At 45.2% G+C, this 19,937-nt stretch overlaps 1 protein-coding gene across 1 annotated transcript in view; it reads right to left on the minus strand.

The window, feature by feature from the left end:
• The window catches only part of LOC102190971 (phospholipid-transporting ATPase IB-like), a 100,896-nt gene continuing 81,805 nt past the window's right edge, over window positions 847–19,937 (minus strand). The window contains exons 34-38 of the mRNA XM_018056307.1: window positions 17,210–17,298; window positions 12,310–12,402; window positions 6,543–6,637; window positions 1,207–1,608; window positions 847–1,094 (exon numbers count right to left, since the gene is read on the minus strand). Coding sequence (XP_017911796.1) covers window positions 847–1,094; window positions 1,207–1,608; window positions 6,543–6,637; window positions 12,310–12,402; window positions 17,210–17,298 — 927 coding nt within the window. The remainder of the gene's footprint in view (window positions 1,095–1,206; window positions 1,609–6,542; window positions 6,638–12,309; window positions 12,403–17,209; window positions 17,299–19,937) is intronic.

Here is a 19,937-nt window from a genome sequence, read left to right on the forward strand (position 1 = left end):
ACCCAGCTGTTTTCAAACAGAATCTATTGAAAGGCAGAAGAAAACTAATAGCATACCCTTACTGAATAATACTCCCCCTTTGACTTAGGCGAACCCAAAGAATCAGAAGGATTTGCTTCCATTGAAGCTAGAAGTTTTAAGTCCTCAACCTTGAGCTTGATGTTTTCCTGGTCTAGGGAGGACCCTCACGACCTCAACACTCCATATGCCACTCCATACGGGGCAGGTGTAAACAGTAGCCAATCCTTACTTTTCTCAAAGTCAAAGGAAGAGGATGCGGAGTAAAACAACCTTCAGCTGTGCACACTAACTGCACCAAGGAGGAACTGCAAATTGTTTTTGTATCTCCAGGGGAGGACAGCACGCTTCCCACGGTCTAAATCCCCACTGTCTAAATCCAAAAGCTTCTTTCCTTGAAGCCCACGTCTGTTCCGAAAAGCTCAGGAGTTCAGGGTTCCCCTCTGCAAATGCAACCCAGCGGCTTCCAACAGCAGGGCCACCCCAGACAGAGACCCAAGGCACGTACAATGCTCTTTCCGACCTGGGCACCAAACACTCACCGCTGACACGGTTTTCTGGGTCCTGGCCACTCTCATGAAGCTCAGCCAGACCTGGGCGCCTAAGGGGCCAAGAAACTAACGGTCTGCTAGCAGGTGCGTCCGAGGCCCCGCGCGCTCCTCGCGTGCAAAAACCCATAGCTGGGCGCCCAGGCTTTCTCCCCTGCGGGCCGCAGTGCATCGTGCGTGTGGGGACTCCAGCTGAACTGGCTGGCTAACCCCCAGACGCTTCAGGGAACGCTGAATTTCCAACTCCGCAAGTAGAGGAGTGGGCCGCGAATTTGAGTCTCTAACAAGCCCAGCTGCGCGTCCCCGCGCAGAACAGCCGCGAGCTTGGACCTCCTCGGAAGAGACGGGCCCGGCTCCGGCTGACCCACCCCTGTGTCCGAGGACATGCGATGCCCGACGGGGTTTCGGGGCGCTTCTCCTCTCTAGCGAACTCACAAGCACGTGCAGCGCACACACCTGTGCACACCCCTGCGCCCACCTCCGTCTCCGCTCCCCGTAGCCGCCCGCCGAGGACCTGCTCACCTGCGGCTGCAAGGGGGTGCGCAGAGGGAGGGAAGGCCTGTCTCGCCCTTCCAGCGCCCAAGTCGCCCCCGCATCGGTTCGAGCCCCAACCCTTTCGAAGCCCGTCACGCCCTCCCGCTCCTAGGCCCGGCCGGCCCGGCGTCCCGCACTAAACCGGTGGGGCTGGAGGGACCGAGGTTGGTAAAAAGAGTCCAGGGAGCCGCGAACTTAGGTGGCTTTTCAGGAGCTGGGACAGGGTGTGGCTGCCGGGGGGCGCCCCTTGCTTGAACTTCGGGGGCGCCTCGGAAGGCCTGCTTCCTGCCCTCGGATGTGGCGTTCGCCTCGCGAACTGGAAGGACCCGCCGGCTCTCAGTGAACCACCCGGGACTCCACCCCACGCGCACTCCCGCGCTCTCCGAGCGCGCGCTGCTCCTCCCCGCTCGGCCCCGCCCCGCGCCGCACCTGGCGCACCTGCGCACGCTCCTTGCGCCCAGATTCCCAGAGCATCCTGGGTCTCCAGCCACCTGCGCAAAGAGGCGCCCTAGAGGTGAACGCGCAGGGAATCCGTGTTCTGGAGAAACAAAATTCTGGAGAAGTGACTTGTCCAAGCGTATCTTATTGAATTTTTGTTTGTTTTTAGTTTTCAGAGTATTGAATGTGGCTGCTGTCTCTGCGCACAGTTCATAAATGTAAAAACTTTGAGGTAACTAGACAAAAATGCCAACTTGAGAGGTTCAAAACCCAAATTCAGAGCGTGGGTGTACAATCGTTCATTTCCCGGAGAATATTGCGTTTCATTCTATTAATACTAGGTTGTGGATCAGTAGTGGACCAAGTGAAGACATCCCCAGAAAGGATCAAATCCCCGAGGCCGCTTGAAGCTGAGGCTGGCCTGTATTTCCAGGAAATGGACAGACCACCTGGCGTCCTAGTTCTTAAGAAACCAATCAAACAGCAACAGTGGACGGAAAGCCTGAGCAACCAGCCTTGGAAAACGCAGGCCAGCAAGAGACCGCACATGTCTTTAATATTAATGAGTTCCTTTCCACAAAGAAGCCTCCCAAAAAGGCTTCCTGCCCAGAAATGAGGCTTTAACAAGGAACTTTGGAACAAGACATTTTCCCAAATGATTAACATAGGACAGTCCATCATTGGGTTGGTTTTTGGTCAGGAAATCTTTTCTCAGTAAGCCTCACTGGCTGGAGAAAGGATATTTTTCAGGGAACAGGTGAGATGCTGTCAAAGTAAAGTAGGCATGTAATACTTTTTCCCTAAGCACACTGTAACTTGCATGGTGTCAGGCAACTTGTTTTCCTTGTTTCCTGCTGGTCCCCTAGCAAAGTGTGCAGCCTGTACTATCTGCATAATAAACTTTTGCTACAAACACATAAAAGCATGGACCTGGTAGTTCTGAAATTTCTGAATTTATCACTTTTGAAATAGGTGATTTAAAAACTTCATGGTTTTATTGAGATATAATTTGTATACCAGAAAATCCACCCTTAAGTGCATATATAGTTCAGTATTTTTAGACTATGACAGAACTGTGCAACTACCACCACCATCCAAATGTACAACATTTTCATCACCCTCAGAAGACACATTGTGCCCCTGAGCAATCGCCCCGCCTTCCATTCAACCCCTCCACCCCCAGACCTTGGCAACCACTAGTCTCCTTTACATCTATAGATTTGCTTATGACTTTCTTGTGAATGGAATCGTGTGGTATGTGGCCCCTAGATGTTGTTTAGTCACTAAGTTGTGTCTGACTCTTTGCGATCCCACGGAGCTTAACCCACCAGGCTCCTCTGCCCATGGGATTTCACAGGCAAGGATACTGGAGAGGGCTGCCATGCCCTCCTCCAGGGGATCTTCCTGACCCAGGGATTGAATCCATGTCCCCTGCATTGGCAGGTGGATTCTTTACCATTGAGCCACCAGGGAAGCCCATGAGCCCCCTTAGGACTGGCTTTTTTAAACTTAGCATAATGTTTTTAAGGTTTATCCATTTTGTATGTGTTTCATTCTTATTACAGCCAAATAACATTCCATATTATGGCTATACCACATTTTATATATTTGTGGATAACTTTTTGAGGTATTTATGGGCTTTTCTCCCAGTGTTTTCCTTGTTGTCTCATTTCCATTCAAACAGGTCTCAGGATTTTCTGTTTGTTTCCTCAGAAGAGTCTTTGGCAGCACAGAAAATCGACATAGTTTACAAGAATTCTTGGTCTTCACTTCTAAAAAGTCAAGAGGCAGAACAGGGCTTGAGGAAGGGGCCTTTCTGCCTTGGACTACTGCAGAGATCTGAGAGACATCTCTTTGTGCCCTCAGAGTGTACTGGGTAGACAGTGTGCCCTAAGACAGAAATGTTAGACTGCGGGCATGGGGGTCCCAGCTCCTCAAAGGCTCCAGTGCCCTATCCCTGGCACAGAAGCCTCATAAAATGGCCAGGCCAAAAGAAAGCACATGTCTTTAATGGTGACCTTTGTGGGCAGATGATGGAAGAATGGAGGAGCCCAGTGCTTTGCAGCATCTGAAACCCTGGAGAGTTCAGACACACCTGAGGCAGAATCACAAGAATGACTGAGGGTGAAAAAAAAAAGAACGAGGTTGAATTTTCTACTGGCCCTGATGTGTGAGGAAATCAGGAGAGAATGAGATACAGTCTTTCTTGCACACCTGGTTTTGAGGCTGAAGATCAGTCTACACTATACTCGTCACATGAGTTCATTGAAACCAAGAATATGGTGCACATCTCATACTCATCAGATATAACTCCAACATGACAGGACAGGACATTCTACTTAGAAAAATGTTTCATACGCTGCCTGTGTCCCTTAGTCTGTGACTTTTCTGCATGACCTCTTTCCAATAAAGTAAGACAAGCTTATTATGCAACATAACATCCTTGACCTTTTTTCCCCAAAACAACCTGCACCAAAGTTTAAATTTTGGTGCAACATAATACTTTGTAATTTTATACTCCAGACTCAACTGATAAATCGTCTCACAGCTACAAGAAAAATAAATAAATCCAGTAAAACACTGAAGACAAATTAAGAAACAGCATATAGGGTTCCCCATCATTTATACCCAAGGATAGTGATTCAATCAGTATAGAAATAAACTGGCCAGAGCCACAGGAGGGAGGAGGAGTCACAGAGTCACAGGAGGAGTGTTGAGGAGTGTTGGTTCATTGCAGTTGTCCCTAGAACGAACACAAAAGGGTAGGACTCGGGAACCCAGCCCTTACTCAAAGGTGGCAGAAAAAGTCCTCTGGGGTTTGCTTTTGGTGGTGTCGTAAGATCGGACTAGTTCTTCCTGAGAAATCACAGCTCGTTCTACCTGAGAAAACGCATACCCATCTGAAAGAGCAAACCATGGGGACGCTGTTAGAAGGCAAATATGTACAGTGAACATTCTGGTGACAGAAATCAAAACCCCTCCCCAACTGGAACTCATTGGCCACCTCAGGTAGGGATGGCTGAGGCAGGGAGAGTGGTGAGATCTGGGGAGGGCTTGGCCATAGAGCAGTTTGCAAACCTAGCTGCATCAGGACCACTGACGAAGTCTTTTCTGCATCCTTCTTTCTGGGGCCAATGGATCTGCATGGCTGGACATCACTGGGTGCTTTTTAAAGTTCCCCCAAGGATTCTGATGTGCCTGATGCTCCTGAGAGCCATGTCCTGGAGGATGCAGCCTGGCCAAGGTGCCCAATGGATCATGTCTGTCTCTATGGGCCTGTGGCCCAGCCCAGTCTGAGCATCTCAAGAGGCGACCCACAGGTCCCTCACTACATTTTCCCACTACCATTCAAGGGAAGGGGCCCTGCAAAAGTCTGAGTCTTGAAACTAAAACCTACAACTGGAACCCAGAAAGGTGAGTTTTGAAGCTGAAAACATGCTGGGGGACAACATGCAATATTAATATTAAACTTGGTGAAAAAAAAAAAAGTCCATCATGCTGGAAATGTCTCTGTTTTAAAATTAGCTGATTTAACTAAGTATTTATTCAAAGTGGTTTACTTGAGTTGACATGAATAACAGGGTCATGGGTAGAAGTTCCCAAAGGAAATAACTCATTGACTAGCACTCTCTCTCTCTGGGAGAATCAATCCTAGAATCATTTCTAAAAACGATACCAGCTCTTGTGGGGCAATGAGGAGGGCTGATGAATATTTTCGCTCTTCTCTAACTTCTGACCTTGACAGATCAGATCTAGAGCAGTCGCACATTTGAACAATCCTAATACATTTAGATTAAAGCACGACCCAGAGGGGGCGCATGCTGCTTCCACACACTCCCAAGGTTTACCATGGCTCACTGGTGACAGTGGATTTACTTGTGAGTGGCCATGCTCTTTAGAAGAAGAAAACCTAACTTGTGCCCAGGTGTTGTGAACTGGCTTATGTGCTTGTGTGTTGAAGGAGAGAGGGATGTGGTGGTCCACAGCCTTCTCTGCATGGAGAGCCACCCCAGAGCTGGTAAGAAGCCTGGTACCCTGCACAAAGGCAGGACCAGCATTTCTCCAACTAGAGTGGGCACTACCACCAGAGGGTTGATTCGGTGAGTCTGCGGTGGGGCCCAAGAGCCAACAGTTCTAGCAACTTCCCGGGTGACACTTCTGCTCCTGGCTTAAGGATGGTGCATGGAGCACCACTGTTTTAGGCCATTTTCACCACAGTCTTGGACTGGATGCAGGTATCAGTGGCTTCCCGTTCCCGGGGACTACCTTCCTCTCACTTGGGATGGATCCACCCAAAATCTCAAGGTGGAATCTGCGTTGGCACTTCTCAGGTGTCATGGATTCTCTGCGCAGCTGTGGGGACAGGAGGGAGTGCCCTGTGGCAGCAAGTCCCTGAGAAGATTTTCTGAGAGCAGAGGCCTCCCCTTCCCAAGCACAAGTCCAGGCTCTGTCAGCAATGCAAACTGCCAAAGGTGGAGAAACCACTGTCCTTCACTTTATCTTAAATGTTCTACATGCAGAAACATGGAGGGCTGTGAAAAATAAAAATATGAAAACAGCCCCACCCTTATAAAATGAAGATGTGTTTGCATTTTAAATGGTCTCCTTGTTTTGCATTAATGGTTTAAAAAAATTCAGGCAGTCACCTTCTAAAAAACGTGGTTAAATGCATGTAGCATAAAGTTTACCATCTTAAAGATACAAAGTGTCCAGTCCAGTGGCACTAAGAACAGACACAAGGCTGTGCAGACACCCCCACCCTCTGGCCCCGGAACTCGCTGCCTCCCCGACCTGAGACTCCCCTCACCCCACCCCTGGAAACCCTGCTCTCCCTCTAAGAATCTGACTGCTCCGGGGACCTCATGTCTGTGGGGTCACACAGTACTTGTCCTTTTGTGTCTGGCTTATTTCACTCATCATGTGCCTTCAAGGAGCAGGACCTCACGTTTAACCGCCCATCCTTCTATGAGTCAGTGGCCTCTCCATGTTGTGTGCGTGACTTACGTGGGGCACCTAGGTCAACAGAGTTGTTCCGGAAGACCACCTGACAGGGCCTGGGACTCACGGACCTTTGGAGATTCACTTCCTCCACCTTGGACCTAAATCAAACACAGACTGGCTTTAGTTCGTTGCGTACTAAGTTGTTTTAGTCGTGTCTGATTCTTTGTGTCCCCATGGACTGTAGCCCACCAGGCTCCCCTGTCCATGGGATTCTCCAGGCCAGGATACTGGAGTGGGTTGCCATTTACTACTTCAGGGGATCTTCCCAACCCAAGGATCTAACCTGCATCTTTGTGTCTCCTTCATTGGCGGGCAAGGTATTTACCACTAGTGCCACCTGGGAACCAGATTTAATGGGATTTCTTGGAGGAAAAAAAAAGTTTCAAGGTAAAAGTAAAAAAAAGAAAACTTCCTTACCACTTGGAAAATGTTCTTACATTTAAAACAAAATGGATATTATCCAGAGACTCTCAGCAAGATGCTTCTTCTAAGATAGCATTTTGCTGTGAGCATCTCTTGTGTTGTTTAGTCATTAAGTCGTGTCCAGCTCTTTGTGACCCCATGGACTGTAGCACGCTGGGCTCCTCAGTCCTTCACTATAGCCCAGATACATATATCCCACTATTATTCAAACTCATGTCCATTGAGTTGATGATGCTATCCAACCATCTCATCCTCTGTCACCCACTTCTCATCCTCTGTCACCTGCTTCTCCTCTTGCCCTCAATCTTTCCCAGCATCAGGGTCTTTTCCAATGAGTTGGCTCTTTGCATCAGGTAGCCAAAGTATTGGAGCTTCAGCTTCAGCATCAGTCCTTCCAATGAATATTCAGGGTTGATTTCCTTTAGGATGGACTAGTTTGATCTCCTTGTTGTCCAAGGGACTCTCAAGAGTCTTCTCTAGCACCATAATTTGAAAGTATCAATTCTTTGGCACTCAGCCTTGTTTATGGTTGAACTCTCACATCTGTACATGACTGCTTCATGTACAGCCGTCCTAACTGTTTCCTCCAAAGAGCTGAACTGGACAATGAATGTCCTGTTTTTCTCAGGCCTCTGAGAGTACCTTGGAGATCTTATGGCATGTATTTTCAAACTCTTTGCCCCAGTTTCCTTTTCTTGCAGCAAAGCCATCATCTACAGTGGTTCAAGATTCTTTTTCAAATTATTTGTCTATGACAGCACCGGGTCTTCGTTGCTTTGTACAGGCTTTCTCCAGTTTTGTGCGTGCGGGCTTCTCAGTGTGGTGGCTCCTCCTTTTGTGGCGCACGGGCTCTAGAGTGCACAGGCTTCAGCAGGTGCAGAGTGTGAGCTTAGTTGCCCTGTGACATGTGGAATCTCCCCAGACCAGGGATCAGCATACAGGATCTTAGTTCCCGGACCAGAGATCAAACCCGTGTCCCCTGCATTAGCAGGCGGATTCTTCACCATTGGACCACCAGGGAAGTCCCGGTCTGAGACTCTTGACAATGTACGTCAGGACAGGTGGGCTCTGGGCATGAGAGCTTCCCCAGATCCCAAGGCTGACTGGGGGACAGCGCGGGAAAGTCAACAGTGAGAGAACCAAGAATCTTGAACTCCTACAACTTTTTCATTTCTTGCTCTCTTCCTTGGTGAGCTGATGATTTTCTGTAGTGATAAGCTTGATTCCTCTTTCTTTACTTTTGTGTATTTAAGTTTTTGCTTTGTGGCTACCATGAAGCTTACACAAAGCAATTCATATTGGTAACAGTCTGTTTTAAGTTGATAAAAACTCAGGTTAGAGTGCACTTAGAAACTTTACACTTCTACCAACATGGGTTTGATCCTGGCATTGGGAAGATCCCCCAGAGAAGGAAATGGCAACCCACTCCAGTGTTCTTGCCTGGGGAATCCCAGGGACAGAGGAGCCTGGCAGGTTACAGTCCATGGGGTCACAAAGAGTCTGAGACAAATGTGTATACCAGACTTTTGGACTCAGAGGGAGAGGGAGAGGGTGGGATGATTTGGGAGAATGGGAATTCTAACATGTATACTGTCATATAAGAATTGAATCGCCAGTCCATGTCTGACGTAGGGTGCAGCTTGCTTGGGGCTGGTGCATGGGGATGACCCAGAGAGATGTTGTGGGGAGGGAGGTGGGAGGGGGGTTCATGTTTGGGAACGCATGTAAGAATTAAAGATTTTAAAATTTAAAAAAAAATAAAAAATAAAAAAAAAATAAAAATAAAAAATAAAAAAAGAGTCTGAGACAACCTAGCAACTAAAACAAACAACTGCAGTGCTTTAGGTTATTGATGTTGCAATTTACATATTTTTATCTCATGTATCCATCAACAAATGATTGTGGTTTGAGTTATTTTTACTACTTTTGTCTTTTAACTTTCACACTAGTGAAGGTTTATAAGTGATTAAACTCACCACCTTCACATCAGATTATTCTGAATCTTACTATTTATTTACCTTTATCATTTTCCTATTTTCACACCTTTCCCTTTCACTTCTTAGTGCCCTTTTGCTTTGGCTTAAAGAAGTCCCTTTAGCATTTCTTTCTCTTTCTTATTTTGTCTGCCCTGGGTCTTCGTTGCTGCCTGCGGACTTTTCTCTAGTTGTGGCGAGCGGGCTCTACTGTCTAGCTGCAGTGTGTGGGCCTCTCACTGCAGGGGCTTCTCTTGCCGTGGAGCACGGGCTCTAGGGCACGCAGGCTTCAACAACTGTGGTGTGTGGGCTCAGTAGCTGTGGGGCTCAGGCTTAGCTGCCCTGTAACATGTGGAATCTTCCTGGACCAGGGGTCAAACCCATGTCTCCTGCATTGGCAGATGGATATTTAACCACGGGACCGCCAGGGGAGTCCCCCTTTGAAGACCAGTCTAGTGGTGATGAATGCCTTCAGCTTTTGCTTGCCTGGAAAACTCTTTATCTCTTCTCCACTTCTGAAGTATACCTCTGCTGAGTGAAGTATTCTTGGTTGGTACTTTTTTTCTCCTTCAGCATGACACCCTATACTCTCTCTCAGCCTGGAAGGTTTCTGTTGAGAAATCCTCTCATAACCTCATGGGCATCCCCTTTTGTGTCATTAACTTCTTTTCTTTTGTGGCTTTGAGGAGTCTCTCTTCATCTTTGATTTTTCACAGTTTTACATATACATATATATATATATATGTATATAAAACAGAGTTTCTCTGGTGACTCAGATGGTAAAGAATCTGCCTGCAGGGCAGGAGATCTGCGTTTAATCCCTGGGTCAGGAAGATCCCCTGGAGAAGGAAATGGCAACCCATCCCAGTATTCTCTCCTGGAGAATCCTGTGGACAGAGAATCCTGGCAGACTATAATTTGCTAATGAGTCTCAGTGAAATATTTTAGGGGTTGAATCTGATTGAGGCTTTCTTATGGCTTCATGTATCTGAATATGTACACATATATATTTTTTTAATTCTCTTGGGTAAATAGCTGGAAATGGAGCTGCAGGGTCACAGGATAGGTGTTTGCTTAAATCTATCCTAGGATTAGAATGACCAGTCATCCAAACTGATTGTACAAGAGTTCTAGCCACTCTTCATTCTCATCACACTTAGTACTATATTGATGGTACATACTCAGTTCAGTTCAGTTGCTCAGTCATGTCCGACTCTTTGTGACCCCATAAATTGCTGCATGCCAGGCCTCCTTGTCCATCACCAACTTCCAGAGTTCACCCAGACTCATGTGCATCAAGTCAGTGATGCCATCCAGCCATCTCATCCTCCGTCGTCCCCTTCTCCTCCCGCCCCCAGTCCCTCCCAGCATCAAAGTCTTTTCCAATGAGTCAACTCTTGGCATGAGGTGGCCAAAGTACTGGAGTTTCAGCTTTAGCATCAGTCCTTCCAATGAACACCCAGGACTGATCTCCTTTAGGATGGACTGGTTGGATCTCCTTGCAGTCCAAGGGACTCTCAAGAGTCTTCTCCAACACCACAGTTCAAAAGCATCAATTCTTTTGCGCTCAGCTTTCTTCACAGTCCAACTCTCACATCCATACATGACCACTGGAAAAACCATAGCCTTGACTAGATGGACCTTAGTCGGCAAAGTAATGTCTCTGCTTTTGAATATACTGTCTAGGTTGGTCATAACTTTCTTCCAAGGAGTAAGCGTCTTTTAATTTCATGGCTGCAGTCACCATCTACAGTGATTTTGGAGCCCAGAAAAATAAAATCTGACACTGTTTCCACTGTTTCCCCATCTATTTCCCATGAAGTGATGGGACCAGGGACCATGATCTTAGTTTTCTGAATGTTGAGCTTTTAAGCCAACTTTTTCACTCTCCTCTTTCACTTTCATCAAGAGGCTTTTTAGTTCCTCTTCACTTTCTGCCATAAGGGTGGTGTCATCTGCGTATCTGAGGTTATTGATATTTCTCCTGGCAATCTTGATTCCAGCTTGTGCTTCTTCCAGCCCAGCATTTCTCATGATATACTCTGCATAGAAGTTAAATAAGCAGGGTGACAATATACAGTCTTGATGTACTCCTTTTCCTATTTGAAACCAGTCTGTTGTTCCATGTCCAGTTCTAATTGTTGCTTCCTGATCTGCATACAGATTTCTCAAGAGGCAGGTCAGGTGGTCTGGTATTCCCATCTCTTTCAGAATTTTCCACAGTTTATTGTGATCCACACAGTCAAAGGCTTTGGCATAGTCAATAAAGCAGAAATAGATGTTTTTCTGGAACTCTCTTGCCTTTTCCATGATCCAGTGGATGTTGGTGATTTGATCTCTGGTTCCTCTGCCTTTTCTAAAATAAGCTTGAACATCTGGAAGTTCACGGTTCACGTATTACTGAAGCCTGGCTTGGAGAATTTTGAGCATTACTTTACTAGTGTGTGAGATGAGTGGAATTGTGCGGTAGTTTGAGCATTCTTTGTCATTGCCTTTCTTTGGGATTCTGGAGAAGGAAATGGTAACCCACTCCAGTATTCTTGCCTGGAGAATCCCATGGACGGAGAAACCTGGTGGGGTACAGTCCATGGGGTTACAAAGAGTTGAACACGACTTCACTTTCACTTTCTTTGGGATTGGAATGAAAACTGACCTACATACTCAGTAGGTGCCAAATACATGGATATTGGTTAATCACCCCATTCATTTGCTTTAAATTTGCCTGTACTACAATGTTGCTTCCCCCTAGAACTTTTAAATGTGCTTTGGGGTCTCTCCGCCCAAGCCACACCATCAGTTGCTTTCCATCCTTTCCTTTAAGCCTAACAAAGCACTTAAATATTCAGCATATTCCAAAGATTGATTCATTGCCTTAGAACCCCTGCAAAAACATTCCAGATTCAGAGAACACTGACTGGAAACTCCAGGTCATGCCCAGGCCTCCAGTGAAAGCCCAAAACAAACGTCTGACATGGTTACTGAGAAGACCCGTGGTCCTTTCACTCAGGACAGCTCCCAGCTTATGTCAAGCAGTTGGAACTGATCTCTCTCTGGAGCTGGTGTGCATGCAGAGGTTAAAGTCTTGATGAGAGGAACGGGATTTCCTGATGCCGTGGGCGTGGGATGTGAGGAAGAGGAAGTGAGGAGGACCTCAGGATTGGGGGCCAAGAAGCCATTGATTGAAAGGAAGACCGTGGAGGGGTGCAGCAGAAGGGGGGCCTGCCCTGCTGGGGACTCGATGCTCAAGAGGCCAAGAAGACCTGGGAAATCATGGCGGGTCAATCCCCACACCCCTGGGAGGGAAAGGGCAGGAGGGGGAAAGAGCAAGGGAAACAGGTTTTTCACAAAAGTCAGGATAAAGGGAACTGCCTCACCTCTGTGAAGAGTCTCTGCGAAGTACCTGAACTCCACTGCTTTCCATCTCCCGAACCTCTTCCAGCAAAGTTCTGTGGCATGTGTTTCTAATCCTGTAAGAGATGGAAAGAGAAAACAGACATAAAACATGAGCTCTGCACACTGGGAGTCATGGTTTCTCCCCTCCTGGATGACAGCTGGACGTCCCTTGGCTACAAGCAGTGTGGAGGGATGCGAGGCAGCATGTCCTGTCTGCGTGTGGACAGCAGCGTCTACTTTCCTGGTAGCTGAGAGCATTGCTGCTGCTGCTGTTGCTCAGTCACTTCAGCCGTGTCTGACTCTGCGGCCCCAGGGACTATCGCCCGCCAGAATCCTCTGTCTGTGCGATTCTCCAGGCATGAATACTGGAGGGTTGCCAAGCCGTCCTCCAGGGCATCTTCCCAACCCAGGGATCAAACTCGCATCTCTTATGTCTCTGGCATTGGCAGGTGTATTCTTTACCATTGTGCCACCTGGGAAGCCCCGAGAGCATTCCAGAGTTGGACAATGTGAATTAGCAACCAGCCACCTCAAACACTGCTGACTCTCTGTGAAAGCCTAGATATTTCTGAGCCTGCACACCACAAATACTGAGCCTGTGTGCCGCAACTAAAGAATCCATGTGCTGCAACGAAAGATCTCATGTGACACAGCTAAGATCCTGTGTGCCATAATTAAGACCCAATGCAGCCAGATAAACAAATAAAGATTAAAAAAAAATTTTGTTTAATTTCATGAGTTCTTTAATATTTAAAGTGAAAGTGAAGTTGCGCAGTCATGTCCGACTCTTTGTGATCCCATGAACTGTAAGCCTACCAGGCTCCTCCATCCATGGGATTTTCCAGGCAAGAACACTGGACTGGGTTGCCATTTCCTTCTCCATTTACATTTAAAATTACCTTCAATATTGGAGACAGGGATTTGTAACACCTTAGTCTTTTACCCACCCCCTTTCTGTTAGACTTAGTAAAAAAAAAAATAATTCAGATCTTCTAGTAAGACCTTCTAGAACTAACACCAAAAAAAAAAAAAACAAAAACAGATGTCCTTTTCATCATAGGGGACTGGAATGCAAAAGTAGGAAGTCAAGAGATACCTGGAATAATAGGCAAGTTTGGCTTTGGAGTACAAAATGAAGCAGGACAAAGGCTAACAGTGTTTTGCCAAGAGAATGCACTGGTCTAGCAAATACCCTCTTCCAACAACATAAGAGATGACTCGACACATGGGCATCACCAGATGGTCAGTACCAAAATCAGAAAGATTATATTCTTCACAGCCGAGGACAGAAAACTATACAGTCAGCAAAAACAAAACCAGGAGCTGACTGTGACTCAGATCATGAATTCTTTATTGCAAAATTTTGACTTAAATTGAAGAAAGTAGGGAAAGCCACTAGGCTATTCACATATGACCTAAATCAAATCCCTTACAATTACAGTTATACAGTGAAGTGGCAAATAGATTCAAGGGATTAGATCTACTCTATTGATAGATAGAGTACCTGAAGAACTATGGACGGAGGTTTGTGACATTGTATAGGAGGCAGTGATCAAGACCATCCCCAAGAAAAAGAAATGCAAAAAGGCAAAATGATTGTCTGAGAAGGCCTCACAAATAGCTGAGAAAAGAAGAGAAGCAAAAGGCAAAGGAGAAAAGGAAAGATATAACCATCTGAATGAAGAGTTCCAAAAAATAGCAAAGAGAGATAAGAAAGCCTTCCTCAGTGAACAATGCAAAGAAACAGAGGAAAACATTAGAATGGCATAGATTAGAGATCTCTTCAAGGAAATCAAAGATACCAAGGAAACATTTCATGCAAAGATGGGTACAATGAAGGACAGAAATGGTATGGACCTAACAGAAGCAGAAGATACTAAGAGGTGGCAAGAATACACAGAAGAACTGCACAAAAAAGATCTTCATAACCCAGATAACCATGATGGTGTGAGACAGACACCTAGAGTGTGAAGTCAAGTGAGCCTTAGGAAGCATCACTATGAACAAAGCTAGTGGAGTGATGGAATTCCAACTGAGCTACTTCAAATCCTAAAAGATGATGCTGTTAAAGTGCTGCACTCAACATGCCAGCAAATATAGAACTAGCAATGGCCGCAGGATGGGAAAAGGTCAGTGTTCATTCCAGTCACAATAAAGGGCAATGCCAAAGAATGTTCAAACTACTGCACAATTGCACTCATTTCACAGTCTAGTGAAGTAATGCTCAAAATTCTCCAAGCTAGGCTTCAACAGTATGTGAAGCGAGAACTCCCAGATGTTAAGCTATGACAAACCTAGACAGCATATTAAAAAGCAGAGACATTACTTTACCAACAAAGGTACATATAGTCAAAGCTATGGTTTTTCCAGTAGTCATGTATGAATTTGAGAGTTGGACCAGAAGGAAGGCTGAATGTCAAAGAATTGATGCTTTTGAACTGTAGTGTTAGAAAAGACTCTTGACAGTCCCTTGGACTGCAAGGAGATCAAACCAGTCAATGTTAAAAGACATCAGTCCTGAATATTCATTGGAAGTACTGATGCTGAAGGTGAAGCTCCAATACTTTGGGCACCTGATGTGAAGAACTGACTCAGTGGAAAAGACCCTGATACTGGGGAAGACTGAAGGCAGGACGAGAAGTTAATGACAGAGGATGAGGTGGTTGGATGGGATCACCAACTCGATGGACATGAGTTTGAGCAAGCTCCAGGAGCTGGTGATGGACAGGGAGGCCTGGTGTGATGCAGTCCATGTGGTCACAAAGAGGTGGACACGACTGAGTGACTGAACTGAACTGAACCAACTGAGAGGAACCAGAGATCAAATTGCAACATCCATTGGATCATAGAAAAAGCAAGGCAATTCCAGAAAAACATCTGAGTGACTGAGTGAGTAAAGTCGTTCAGTCATGTCCACCTCTTAGCAACTCTATCAACTGTAGCCTTCCAGGCTCCTCCATCCATGGAATTTTCCAGGCAAGGATACTGGAATGGGTTGTCATTTCCTTCTCTAGGGGATCTTCCCCACCCAGGGATCAAACACGCATCTCCTGTGTCTCCTGCATTGCAAACTGATTCTTTACCCATTGAGCCATTGGGGAAGCCCAGAAAAACATCTACTTCTGCTTTATAGACCACACTAAAGCCTTTGACTGTGTGAATCACAGCAAGCTGTGGGAAATTCTTCAAGAGATGGGAATACCAGACACCTTACCTGTGAAACCTATGTGCAGGTCAAGAAGCAACAGTTAGAACTAGACATGGGACAACAAACTGGTTCAAATTGGGAAAGGAGTACATCAAGGCTATATATTGTTAACCTGCTTTCTTAATTTATATGCCGAGTGCATCATGAGAAATGCTGGACTAGATGAAGCAAAGCTGGAATCAAGATTGCCAGGAGAAATATCAACAACCTCAGATATGCAGATGACACCACCGTTATGGCAGAAAGCAAAGAGGAACTAAAGAGCCTCTTGATGAGAGTGAAAGAGGAGGGTGAAAAAACTGGCTTAAATCTCAACATTCAAAAACTAAGATCTTGGCATCTGGTCCCATCACTTCATGGCAAATAGATGGGGAAACAATGGAAACAGTGACAGACTTTATTTTCTTGGGCTCCAAAATCACTGCAGATGATGACTGCAGCCATGAAATTTAAAGACACTTGCTCCTTGGAAGAAAAGCTATGACCAACCTAGACAACATATTAAAAAGCAGAGATATTACTTTGCAGACAAAGGTCCATCTGGTCAAAGCTATGGTTTTTCCAGTAGTCATATATGGATGTAAGTTGGACCATAAAGAGAGCTAAGTGCAGAAGAATTGATGCTTTTGAATTGTGGTGTTGGAGAAGACTCTTAGAGAGTCCTTTGGACAGTAAGGAGATCCAACCAGTCCATCCTGAAGGAAATCAGTCCTGAATATATACTGAAAGGACTGATGCTAAAACTGAAGCTCCAATACTTTGACCACCTGATGTGAAGTGCCGACTTATTAGAAAAGACTCTGACACTGGGAAAGATTGAAGCAGGAGGGGAAGGGAATGACAGAGGATGAGATTGTTGAATGGCATCACTGACGTGATGGACATGAGTTTGAGAAAGCTCTGGGAGATGGTGAAAGACAAAGATGCCTGACATGCTACAGTCCACGGGGTTGTAAAAAGTCAGACATGACTGAGCAACTGAACAACAAATCTAATAATATTGACTCAGACAATAAAGGAATCTGCCTACCATGCTGGAGACCCAGGTTCGATTCCTGGGTCAGGAAGATACCCTGGAGAAGAGAATGGCTAACCACTCCAGATTCTTGCCTAGAGAATCCCATGGGCAGAGAAGCCTGGTGGGCTACAGCCCATGGCATTGCAAGAGAGTCAGATATGACTGAATGTCTAACACTTCTTTCAATCTAATATTTAAATATTCTGGGAGAACTGGATTTGAAAGACTCTTATGCCAAAATTTTTGAAAGTAAAGAATGACTTTCTAATTTCAATATTTCCCTTCTAGTTCTTATTTTATCATTAATTCATAATCTGTGATCATCTGGTATCACATTTTTTCCCTATAAAGTAGATAAGACTTCCACACTAAAGAGTGAAGAAATGGACCTCTTTTCAGAAAAAAAATTATGAACTTTATTTCTACCAAATTTCCCTCTCATACATTTAATTCCAACTTTTTTTTCCTAAATTGATTGCTGGTAAATCTCCAGTGTCAAAAAGCAAAGGGCATTTTCTTCCTTTAAAAGCTCCAAGACATTTAATATTCATAGGGTGGCATTAAACTAAGTGTTTAATTTGAGAGCCATACAATTGTAACGGATAATTAACTATGATAATATATTCTCTGGTTTCCACTTCATTTTTCAACTTACGATTTCCACGCTACATTTTGAATCAGGCACACAATCGGGACTATGAAAAAGCCCAGCCAAAAGTGTGGACACACCAGAGCCATATTGCCCTGCAAATAAGCAGAGATAAGGGACATTTCAATAAGAATCTTTTTGTTTGCCAACAATGAGTACCAAGAGCAGCTTTCAGTTTCCTCCCCACCACAAAAAAACAACCTGGAGATGTCAGGAAAGGCATGGATATGAATCCATCTGACTGCAGTCCTATGAATCTAGAACTACTAAATCAATTAAATAAGTTCAGTTCAGTTCAGTTCAGTTCACTCGCTCAGTCGTGTCTAACTCTGCGACCCCCACGAATTGCAGCACGCCAGGCCTCCCTGTCCATCACCAACTCCCGGAGTTCACTCAAACTCATGTCCATTGAGTCAGTGATGCCATCCAGCCATCTCATCCTCTGTCGTCCCCTTCTCCTCCTGCCCCCAATCCCTCCCAGCATCAAAGTTTTTTCCAATGAGTCAACTCTTTGCATGAGGTGGCCAAAGTACTGGAGTTTCAGCTTTAGCATCATTCCTTCCAAAGATCCCAGGGCTGATCTCCTTTAGAATGGACTGGTTGGATCTCCTTGCAGTCCAAGGGACTCTCAAGAGTCTTCTCCAACACCACAGTTCAAAAGCATCAATTCTCCGGCACTCAGCTTTCTTCACAGTCCAACCCTCACATCCATACATGACTACTGGAAAAACCATAGCCTTGACTAGACGGACCTTAGTCGACAAAGTAATGTCTCTGCTTTTGAATATGCTATCTAGGTTGGTCATAACTTTTCTTCCAAGGAGTAAGTGTCTTTTAATTTCATGGCTGCAGTCACCATGTGCAGTGATTTTGGAGCCCCCCAAAATAAAGTCTGACACTGTTTCCACTGTTTCCCCATCTATTTCCCATGAAGTGATGGGACCAGATGCCATGATCTTCGTTTTCTGAATGTTGAGCTTTAAGCCAACTCTCCTTTTTCATTTTCATCAAGAGGCTTTTTAGTTCCTCTTCACTTTCTGCCATCAGGGTGGTGTCATCTGCGTATCTGAGGTTATTGATATTTCTCCCAGCAATCTTGATTCCAGCTTGTGCTTCTTCCAGCCCAGCGTTTCTCATGATATACTCTGCATATAAGTTAAATAAGCAGAGTGACAATATACAGCCTTGACGTACTCCTTTTCCTATTTGGAACCAGTCTGTTGTTCCATGTCCAGTTCTAACTGTTGCTTCCTGACCTGCATACAGATTTCTCAAGAGGCAGGTCAGGTGGTCTGGTATTCCCATCTCTGGAAGAATCGTCCACAGTTTATTGTGATCCACACAGTCAAAGGCTTTGGCATAGTCAATAAAGCAGAAATAGATGTTTTTCTGGAACTCTCTTGCTTTTTCCATGATCCAGCAGATGTTGGCAATTTGATCTCTGGTTCCTCTGCCTTTTCTAAAACCAGCTTGAACATCAGGACGTTCACGGTTCACATATTGCTGAAGCCTGGCTTGGAGAATTTTGAGCATTACTTTACTGGCATGTGAGATGAGTGCAATTGTGTGGTAGTTTGAGCATTCTTTGGCATTTCCTTTCTTTGGGATTGGAGTAAAAACTGACCTTTTCCAGTCCTGTGGCCACTGCTGAGTTTTCCAAATTTCCTGGCATATTGAGTGAAGCACTTTTACAGCATCATCTTTCAGGATTTGAAACAGCTCAACTGGAATCCCATCATCTCCACTAGCTTTGTTTGTAGTGATGCTTTCTAAGGCCCACTTGACTTCACATTCCAGGATGTCTGGCTCTAGATGAGTGATCACATCATCATGATTATCTGGGTCGTGAAGATCTTTTTTGTACAGTTCTTCCGTGTATTCTTGCCACCTCTTCTTAATATCTTCTGCTTCTGTTAGGTCCATACCATTTCTGTCCTTTATTGAGCCCATCTTTGCATGAAATGTTCCCTTGGTATCTCTAATTTTCTTAAAGAGATCTCTAGTCTTTCCCATTCTGTTCTTTTCCTCTATTTCTTTGCACTGATTGCTGAAGAAGGCTTTCTTATATCTTCTTGCTTTTCTCTGGAACTCTGCATTCAGATGCTTATATCTTTCCTTTTCTCCTTTGCTTTTCACCTCTCTTCTTTTCACAGCTATTTGTAAGGCCTCCCCAGGCAGCCATTTTGCTTTTTTGCATTTCTTTTCCATAGCAATGGTCTTGATCCCTGTCTCCTGTACAATGTCATGAACCTCATTCCATAGTTCATCAGGCATTCTATCTATCAGATCTAGGCCCTTAAATCTATTTCTCACTTCCACTGTATAATTATAAGGGATTTGATTTAGGTCATACCTGAATGGTCTAGCGGTTTTCCCTACTTTCTTCAATTTAAGTCTGAATTTGGTAATGAGGAGTTCATGATCTGAGCCACAGTCAGCTCCTGGTCTTGTTTTTGTTGACTGTATAGAGCTTCTCCATCTTTGGCTGCAAAGAATATAATCAATCTGATTTCGGTGTTGACCATCAGGTGATGTCCATGTGTAGAGTCTTCTCTTGTGTTGTTGGAAGAGGATGTTTGCTATGACCAGTGCATTTTCTTGGCAAAACTCTATTAGTCTTTGCCCTGCTTCATTCCACATTCCAAGGCCAAATTTGCCTGTTACTCCAGGTGTCTCTTGACTTCCTACTTTTGCATTCCAGTCCACTATAATGAAAAGGACATCTTTTTGGGTG

The sequence above is a fragment of the Capra hircus genome, chromosome 12 (genome assembly GCF_001704415.2).
Source record: "Capra hircus breed San Clemente chromosome 12, ASM170441v1, whole genome shotgun sequence".
Taxonomy (NCBI): Eukaryota; Metazoa; Chordata; class Mammalia; order Artiodactyla; family Bovidae; genus Capra; species Capra hircus.